The 10,293-nt window shown below is 39.9% G+C and overlaps 1 protein-coding gene across 6 annotated transcripts in view; it reads left to right on the top strand.

Moving 5' to 3' along the window:
* Positions 1-10,293, top strand: part of RAD51B (RAD51 paralog B) — a 345,984-nt gene that overhangs the window by 296,154 nt on the left and 39,537 nt on the right. For 2 of the 6 annotated variants that reach the window (XM_019615648.2, XM_019615647.2), the window contains exon 11: positions 4,783-4,912. The exons of the other annotated variants lie outside the window; for them this stretch is intronic. In XM_019615648.2, coding sequence (XP_019471193.1) covers positions 4,783-4,869 — 87 coding nt within the window. In that variant the 3' untranslated portion in view covers positions 4,870-4,912. The remainder of the gene's footprint in view (positions 1-4,782; positions 4,913-10,293) is intronic. 6 annotated transcript variants of the gene reach the window in all.

Genomic DNA, 10,293 nt, shown 5'->3' with positions numbered 1-10,293 from the left:
AGCTTTTTTTTTTTTTTGCTGTTGCAGTTGTTTGTGTATCCTACATCAGGGAGGCCTGTGGAGAGACCTTGACGTTCTGTGTCACTGTGGCAGCAGCCTGTTCTTTCAATACAGCATGATAATTACTAGCATGTCTAAAATTTCAATTTCACCTCTCTGCCAGCATTGTCTGTATCTTCTTTTTTTTTTTTTTCTGTTTGACTAAGCAACGGAGTTTATCTTCACCTTTTATTTGAGCTTAGGGATTCAGTTGGATGGGAAGTAGTGCTATCGTTTTGTGAAGACAGCATATAGATAGGTGTCACAAATACTCTCCTGGCATCCAGGGGTGCTGTGTCTCGCACATTTGTACTTACCGAATAGTATGGGGAAGACTGTGGGCTTCTGTGGTTGCAGAAGTGTCTCCACTTATCATGGGAGGAGAAGGAATGTGAGACAAGTCTAGTTTATTTTACATTCACATACAGACGAGCGTTAAACTGAGACAGCCGCATCTTGTGATCATTAGAGCTGAAGGTTGCTGAGAAGTCCTATAATCTGAGTACTTCCTGCCTCTTTCCTCATGGTTTAAGACAAATTTCCATAGCAGAAAATATTTCTCTTTCCAAACTGTCACATTATTTCCAAGTTACACAATCTAGCAGTAGAAAAAGTAATTAAGAATAATACTCGGTTCCAGAAACAGAACACTGATACTTGTCTGAATGTATCATCTGCACTACATTTCATGGAACATCTGACTTTCCCATAGGAACCTCCATGCTTCATCCTGTTCCTTTATACTCCTAGAAAAGCAGCATTCTCTTCTGCTTTCCAAAGAAGGATCTCACAACTAGTAACAACTCACAACTAGTTTTAAAGAGCTATCAGAATTTAAGTGAAAACTTCAAAAATTGGTTTCCTTCTGTAAGCGAGTTCTGCCAAAATATTCATTTTTCTATAATTAATTATTGAAAATAGTATTAATTTGGGAACAGGAGGTCTTCTGGTTAATCTGCTTGCAGTATCTAATTATCAGTTTTCTGTTTTCGGAGATGATTCTCTAATTCTTTACAAACTCAAGCATGTCCAAATATTTCAGCAAGAGTCTACCTGTTGGTATGCACAAAAACACCTGATTTCTCCCATTACTATTCTCCAAAGTCCTTTATGTACTCCAGTCAATTTTGAGACCAATTCTGAGGTCACGCTCACTGGGGTAGGAACATGTGAGAGCCTAATGGAGGCTTAAGTCAGTGCCCTTATTCTAGCTCACTTCTCACTCACCATGTACCAGCCCATGTGTACACTTACCCACCATTGCAATAAACTTCACCCTCTTCCACCTTCTTTTCTCTCTGTCCACCTTATTCCAGATACCAGCCTCAAATACTTCCCCTCCACCTGCGCTCAAACTACACTTTAGGAATATAGGAGTAGGAACTCATACTTGGAGTATGAGAGCAGGAACCCAGAAGTCCTGTATTCTAATCCTACCTCTGACATGAAGATGTTGGGCAAGATGTTTTAGCTTTCATCTCCTGGTTGTTGTTCTGGATGGCTAAGCAGGAAAATAATTCCTAGTTAATGCTTTGCAGAGGTTCTGTGGGCTTAACTATTTATCTATGAGTTAGCAATATTAAAAATACAGACAACTTTGTAGCTGTTGAGGATTTTAACCACAGTCATCTCTTTCAGTGTCTGTCATTTTTTTAATTAACCGAAGTTAGTCTTTTAATTGTATAACTTAATAGCTTTACAGCTTAGAGTCTCTGAAAGACACCATAGCAGATCTTCTGAAAATGTAATTGTGTGTTATTATAATTATGGCTGAGAACTTTACTTTGTGCATTAGCAGAACAGGAAAGCAAGACTGCTTTGCCCTTGCTACTTGGCACAAAAGCATCCAAAACCGTGTAAATTTATGCCTTGGTCCTGCACCAGATCTGTACACCACATGTTATACAAATGAGAGGTCCCTTTGCCTGCTTAAAGCATTGCCTGATTATAGACAACACTTTTTAGCAATTCATCTTGCAAGATATACACCAAGAAGAGCATGTCTTATTACTGTCATTATACTGGATAAACTGCATAATACAGTGCATTGCAGAAAGTGGCATTAGCTAACAGGGAGCTCCTGCCTGCCTTCTACACAGTCTAACAAATGGGCAGTAAGAGCAGTCTCTGCATCCTTTCATTTTACAGTATGGAGATTGAATGATAGTTCTTGAAATAATTTTATAATTACTTTTTATAATTACTGCTTAAATCAAGGGAAATACATAAAATTACAGCATCAATAAGGACCGAACAAGTTTTGTAATTCTTTCGTGTTTAATTGCTTCTGTTGTTTCAGCAACGTAGATAAGATATTTTAGCATGTACATCTGAACCCATTTGGCCACAACACATACTCAGCCCTCTGTGACTGAAGTTGCATGCACGTACAACAGGGCAGAAATGCATGTCTCTTTTAGATTTACTGTTGTGTAGGACTGAAAGGGTTAAGAAAAACTTCTGCGCATACCTGGTATATAAAACTGTCATATAATCAAATGAGAGGAATGCACTCCACTGTGTACATTAGCAAACACTCCATGCAAGCTGCTGGCTGAGGCTCAGGGTTTTCAGTGCTGCCTTGCACTACAAAGCCCTTCTTTGTTCTCTCAGCTCTGTTTTAAATATCTGATGACTATTCCACACCATGTGGGTGCCAAATCTCCTGCTTCACTGCAGACTCTTTACAACAGCACATTGTGGGCAGATCGGATGGGGATGGGCTGGCAGAGTGTGGGTATCTCCCCTTTCTTTGCTTCTCAGGCAAGTCCTCTCGCCAACTCATATCCCCCTGTAATTTCTGTAGCCCCTTATGCAGCCACCTGGATAGTTTTCAAAGCCAGAAGGAGTAACTAAGGAGTGCAGAAATTCAACTTGGATCCTGACATGGCAGCTGCATTCTGTGAGTGTGCATCAGGATGGGTGTAGTCAAGGTTCAGCCAAGGAAGGCAAATGAATCAAAGAGTGTTCTTGCAACAAATATTTTTGTTGAAACTTGTTGTGCCTATACTGTTGTTGGCTGGATTTTGCCTAAGCTTGTTAGCCAAGTGGGATTGGGCTTTGAAAAATATTAGATGAAAGATTTCCTATGAACATGCATACATAAAGGCAGGAAGTAATGCTGATGACTCAGGAGATGGTGATGTTCTTTCTTGATTTGGAACCTAACTACTTTCCCGGAAGGTTTTTAACACTGCAGCACATATCTCATCCTCTGTTAAATGAAATGTTGAACCAGGCTCTCATTAAGGATCCAGTACTCGTACTCATTAAGGATCTAGTGAACATTTTCATATCACTTCTGTCTATATTTTATTTAGAAAGGTGATGTAGCTTTTTGAACAAGGCAGTTCTGTGGTGCTGCCTTAATTGCTGCATTAATGCTGGTTCTGCAAAAAATATGTATTTTTCATTTCGGGGGGAAAAGAAAGAAAAAAAAGGCTGCTTTTGTACAAGGAGACCTACAATGGGAATATAACATCTTCTTTTTGGTCCTAAACCTACTAACTGTATTCATGAAGAGTACGTCTATTTTTCTGGATAAATACAGGGTTAATGTTATTTCCTCCAGTACTCCAGGATTTCTGTGCATACGCACTGGAGTAGGAAATGAACAGTGAGCTTACTGGGTTAAGAGAAGATCTTATACAATATTATTTTAGTAGTGCTGCCCACTTTTGGCGATGTGAAAAGATGCTAAACTGCTCGATTTCCCATTCTGTTTCTTGTTTCCCTTCCTGAAGCTCCTTGGCATCCAGTTCTGGTGTGCTGGAAACCCTGCCCTGCAGTGGGTGGCTGCAGTGCCTTCTAAAATAAACAAACCTGTTTTCATTCAAATGTCTTCGTTTCACATGCAAATATTTCCTGGTAGACTCAGTAAGAAACCTTTTTCTAAAGTAAAACGTATTTATTAAGGGCCACTTGAAGGTGCACTGTAATGCTTTTGCTTAATCATTTAAAATCCATGAAAGCTTAAATCACTGAAGGTATAGTTTACAGCACTGTAGAAGCTGTGCAAGTCTATATTCTCCATTAGAGCTCTTTGGCCTAAATATTCCCATTCAGCCCACACTGCATTACTGTGTATTAGAATCCTGCAGGGGACTTGCTGTGGCTGCTTGGGATATGCAAGAGCAATCACAGAATCGTAGAATGGACAAGACAAAAGACAAGTCACTCTTGTTTTTGCTGTGTTTGTTTCAATAATGCAGGACCAAGTACTTCACAAAGAGAAATGAATTTTCTCTGTATGGTAAAGAATGAATACATGATGGGGAGGTGTTACTGTCATCTCACTCAGACGTGATATAGCAAGAGTCAGAAGAACTCTCCTAGTGGTGTATATACATCTGTACCAGCGTCGGAAATTGATTCCATATGTCGCATGATCTATTTCAATGCTTTATTCATTTAACCATTGGTTCTCATTTTGTATACTACCGCCCATCACATACGCAATCACAGGCAAGTTCACAAATGTGATCCTGTCCCATTAGGCAGAGAGTAATCAGCCAGTGAGAGCCTCGCTTTTTAATACTGTGGCAGGGGCTATGAACATGGTATGTGTCCCTTTAAAAAAAAAAAAAAAAGAAAAAAAGAAAATACCATGATATATTTTTAATTTTCCCCCAAAGTTTGGTGGAAATCAGATTAATGATTATTGTTTTTCCAAAGATGAATCAATTAGCTTTTTTATGATACGTTAGGATATTCTTGCTTCCTCTCTTTCTCTCTTTGCCCCAGCCTCTTCAGTGTCACTCCACAGAGGTACGTCTTTGGAAGAGAGCGGCCATCCAAATTGGTCTTGGTCAGATCTCCATAGATGAATGAGCAAGACCTCCAAAACAGACTGTCACTAGAGAAATCTTCTACTGTATGTATCAGATTCATCCTTCTGGATTCTCCAGAACTTTTCTTCCCTCTTTTCTCATCTTTATCCATCATTGGCTGCTCAGCCTCCCACTTCAAAGCCTTTGCATATTCCCAGTGCCTTCCCAGCTGCTTGCATAGTGGTACTCCAGAGAGGGACAGGCATTTCTGTCACAGAGGTAAGAATTCGCTCGTTTGCTGCTATGTTGTTGTTATTTAGGTCTATTATCAGCTTATTTATATGGTGGTTTTGACCATCGTAGCACAGGGAGATAGTATTTCTCTCTTCCAGGTTTATCATTCACCAGAAGAGTATTGATTTACTATATAAAGGTATCTTAGGTGACTCTCAGCAATTACAAAAAAGTTAGGTTTTTCAGAGACAAGGCTAAAACCAGTACCCTACCTTGCAGACAGATGCTTTGTCTTTCAACACAGGCTGCCAGGAAAAAGGATCAAGTTAGATCTGGAAGGACTTGGGAAACGCTCCAGCTTTAAAATGCTCTAAGAAGCAAGTTGCTCCTAGGGGGAGGGCTGCAGCTGACATAAACCAAAAGATACTACAAAGATCTGAACCAAAAAGAAGCAGTTAGAGAAAGTAAAGACAAGGCTGTGTATTTAAAAGCTAACTATATTTTGTTAGGAATGACAGAAGTAGGCTGTTTTCCTGGCAGTCCCTGTTTGGTAGGACTGAAAGAATGAGTATTATGCCATTACTTCCGATGGGACTTCAGGGAGAAATTAGTTTTTTTGCACTCCCAAAAAACTACTCGGCCTGAACTCAAAAGTAGCGAGCTCAAGAATGAATGCAGAGCCAGAACAATTAGTATTCCTGATTCAAGGTGATTGAAACTGAACAAAGAATGACCACTTCAAGCGGAGTTCTCTTCTAACTGCTAGTGAGGACCGTGTGCTCCTGTGTCCCACATCAAGCTTGCTGGTCCTGTTTTCTGTCAGGCCAATTGAATGTCATGTGGGTTTATTTTCTTTCTTTGATTTGGTTGTGTCTGAAAACAACTTTTGTTGCCATTCACAAGAAGATGCAGTCTTGATGAAATACAGCTGTATCTTTCCAGCTGCCATACTCATCTACTGTCATCTGCTCCATACCAAAGCAGAACCTCCCACTTTGCTTTCAGTTTCCATGACTTTTCCTACTACAATGACAGACATCCTTCTAACTACATTTCAGCTTCCAAACTTTCTGGCACCGAAGTTCTTTGTCTTTCCTGTGAGTTTCTAAATGTTTGGGCTCAAACCTTCAGTCCAAGGAGTTCCATGTAAGTCAGCCATTGCATAGATCTCTGCTGTTGCCAGGCTCTCTGCTTTTCTCCAAACACAACTGAGCATGGAACTTTTATCAACTGGTGGAAGTTGAACTATGAATTGGAAGAAGAGCTAATGAATGAAAATTCCCCAAAACGTACATGCAGTGTAGGAAAAGCCCCAGCTAACCATTGGCTGAAGGAAAATTTACTGGATAGAACAAAGTGAGAACATCCTTCCGTCTTTCCAGTGTAAAAATAAATGCTTATTAATAAGTAGATAGTGCTAGGGAGATATGTTGTGAAGTGTGAAGTTTTGTTTTTTTTCTGAGAGTACCACTATATTGCTCCAAGGAAGAAAAAGATTTCAAGTGGCCTTTCTCCACTTTGTTGTCAAGTCAGCCTCTGAGTCTCCCAGGATAACAAGAGTGCCTGATACACTGAGCAGATGTGCCTTGAAGGATGTGAGGATAGCTACTATACTGGGATCAATAGCATACTTTTTCTCTCTGCAGCATGTAAACATTAGACCTGATAAATGCTAGATCTTCTTAATCTGCCTCTTCCTTTCTGTTTGTCTTTAAAGAACATCTGAATCCCATATCCATACATTGAAATAATATTTTATGGTGAGTTGAATGAGTTTTGCAGCATTAAGAAAACCTATTGAGGTCAACAGCGACAGAGTTTCAGAGTGAGCAGCTGCAGAAAACCTTACAGTGGCTGGATGCTTATTACTTATTGGGAAGTCTATCTACGTATGTTTTCTGGGGAAGTACTGTGTATGTTTGCTCAGGAAATCCAAGTGAAATTTAGATGTGTAAGAGTGTTGGTGGAAGTTTTATGTTGATTCAATTTACATTTAGCTGAAATACATCAAATTGGGTTGCCTACTGTAGTAAAAATAAAGAGTTTTATTTGTACCAGTAATGTGTAAGCTGCAGTGTGCTAGAGGCTGTGCTGATAGGACCTCAATTCATTAACAAGGTATTTTTTATGCATTTGTAGTGTTCTGAGGGACTCTTATGGAATGACACTTCCTCCAGCAATCTCTCTTTAGAAATTTTGCACTTTGAGATATACATATTCACAAAGTGAGTGAAGGACTGTATTCAGTTGCTAATGATTTAAACAGGAATGCTTTTCATTTAAACAAAATTGGAAGGTAGCATAACTGGACAATGTTTTATTCCTGGGACATATTCTGAGTATGTACTGCTCATGCAGTGCTGAGTCAAACAGCAGCCATCTGTAGGTGCAACAGAGCTGAATGAAGGTCAAAGAATAGATTCTGCAGGTGTCTTCCCTGAGGGAGCTTTTCATACCTGTTATTCTGTGCAACCTAACCTATTATATAAGTGAGAGATTTGCTCTTCTGAAGAATGTTAATGATCCTCAAGGACCATGCTGTGTTGGCAGGAATGATTTAGAAGGATTCAGAGTGAATGTGAGAAGCAAAAAGCAACCTTCATCTACTGCCATATGTTGGATGGTGCTGTTTGACTATGAAGGTGTCTGATCCTTCTCCAAAACATCAGAGATATAACTGCTTTCCAGCATTAATAGATAAATCAGCAAGGAATATATATTTTCTTTTCCCTTTGTGCCTATTTTAAATTAGTTTTGATCCTGATGAAAAGCCCTGGAGTGACAGACCCAGTGATTTCATTCTTGTATTCCGAAACCACAATGAGTAAAAACCATGGGAATGCAAACTGCACTGGCATTCTGTGGAATGACTTCTCACTGGAGAAGGACATGTCTTTTCATATAGCTGGTACCCCCTAAGATACAGTCTGGAGCAAATCTGGTTTATGAGCTGCCCTTCTGACAGTGGCAAAAAGAGGAGGGAAGGTAAAGACTGTGCTGTAGTACTTGGCAGAGGGACAGCACACCAGCCTTTGAAGAATTGATTGCAGTTACAAAAAGAACTGGGTAAGGTGGCCATTTTGTATCTTGTTTCATCTTCTCTCGGTAGTGCTAAATAACCAAAATACACAGTAAGTGAAGGCTGATATCAGTAGGAACGCTATGGACAATGTGGGAGATCCTGGTATTGAAAGAATAATTGCACTGTGTTGTAGAGACAAATTCATTATAGGGAACTGAAATGCATGGAGTTTCAGCCAGAACTAATTCAGCCATTGCCTTTGAGTCAGCTCTTACAGTTACATTACTGACTAGAGGTTAAGAAAACCTTTTTGTTCTACTATAGGATCTCTCGGATCAGTCTGTCAGTGTTTCTAATGTATGCTTTACCTGTTCCTGCTGCAAAAGGACCGTACTGCTGGCAGCTCAGTACATCCCATGCACAGCTTTATTTTCAACCTCTGTTTTTTTGCTCTTGCTGGAATGATATCATACAGAAAACAGCTATCTTGAGTAGAGAGGTAATGCTGGTCTTCCGACTGAGAAACCAACCCCCGACTTACAATACAGCATATAAAGGGCTGTTGTAGATGGCTCCAGAGTGGACACTTAGACATTCATCCACTGGAGGAGCTGTGCTGACATCCTGGACCCTGAGAGGGCAGCTGGGATGGTTTAAGAGCAACAGTGAAGTTTTAAGAGGAAAGCCAGGCTTTTGTTATTTACACTACAGTCAGCAATTGTTTTCCTTCTTGTTTTTCTCAAGATATTTAGACATGTCTGGTGGGCAGGAAAGTGAAAGGCTGGGAGTGCCAGCTCTGGGCAGCCACAGCACTCTCAGGTACTCTGCAAATTTCCTCAGAATAAGCAGGAGAATCATCTCTCCTCTGCCTTGTAGAGTTCTGTGCAGTTTGTTTCCTTTTCATTTTTGCTGAAATTTGCTTTAATTGCAGCCCTGTCCCTGCTGTTTCAAACCGAAGCTGTAGCTGCTACCTGAGCATTTGGTCCTGAATCTCACAACTTCTACCTCCAGCCTAACCTGCACTTGTTTGTCTAATTTTGGTGTGTCATCCCACACAACTCTGTCCAATCATCTCAAGTTTAGTCAAGAGTGGCTAGGCCAGGATGTGTTTTAAAATGAAATTGCATGAAGGGTGTAATTATACAATGTTCTGTAATGATTTTATGATAGCAACTGAAGACTAGTGTGATCCTTTAATTTCAGCTGTTTCTTGGACAGACATGAATACCTAAATAGAGTCTTGCTCATTAAATTAGTCTTCACAGTTTCAAAAGGATACTATTAATGAAAGCAGAATATCTAATGTTTGTTAGCTGAATAGAACCCAGCAATGATTCTCTGGTTTCTTAAGTCACGTGAAAGTACAGAATGACCTTAGAGCTGACAACTACCCAGTAGAGAATTCCTGCTTAGGAATGAGAACAGCCAACTGCCCATCCCTCCCCCCTGTAGTAGGATGTGTATAAGAGAATAATTTGAAAATAATTTGTACATCCTTTATCTGTCAAATTAACTCTTTGTGTGGAGTAATTCTGTTATGATCAAGAGCTTGGCAGCTCAGTACTAAATATCTGTAGATATCTTCTCTCCCTGTGCCCTAACTTCTCTTCCAAGCCACTGTGAGAGACGGTGAAGAAACAAGCCCATTTTTACAATATTAAAAACATTTGAATCATTGCTATTATCACAGAACTCGTGACAGTTCCACCAATATCCAGACGCTGATGTTATGCTATCATAAAAGTGTTGGGACCAGCTTCTTTGCTGATATAATCCACAAGGGGAAATTGAGCCATAGCATGGATTGTGTTTTAGAGAATCAGATCACTGCACAGATTCATGTGCCAAAAACTCCTTTTATAGCACTTAGGGTGACATCTTTCTTCCACATTCTAGTTTGCTCAGATTGTTTGCATATAGCCAAATATGTGCCCTCAGTTTTCCATGCTAAGTAAAAGTAATCTAATTATAAAAATAAACTCTCCTAATGATGGAGGCGGAGGATATCTGATGTTCAAACAGGGGCACAGATAAAGACTTGACTTGCTACCCTCTGCCATCTTGTGTATTTTTTTCCATTTCTGAAAGGCAAAAGCACATTGGCTAACCCCAAATATAGGGTCCCACAGCAGAGAGTTGTGGGGTTTGAATGAAAACAGAACATCCCACATTGGTCAGAGTCAGCTGCAGAAGGCGTCAATGTGTTGACTTTGATAGGAGGGGAAAAAA

The sequence above is a fragment of the Meleagris gallopavo genome, chromosome 5 (assembly GCF_000146605.3).
Source record: "Meleagris gallopavo isolate NT-WF06-2002-E0010 breed Aviagen turkey brand Nicholas breeding stock chromosome 5, Turkey_5.1, whole genome shotgun sequence".
Lineage (NCBI taxonomy): Eukaryota > Metazoa > Chordata > Aves > Galliformes > Phasianidae > Meleagris > Meleagris gallopavo.
This window is presented reverse-complemented; position numbering and strand designations above follow the sequence as displayed.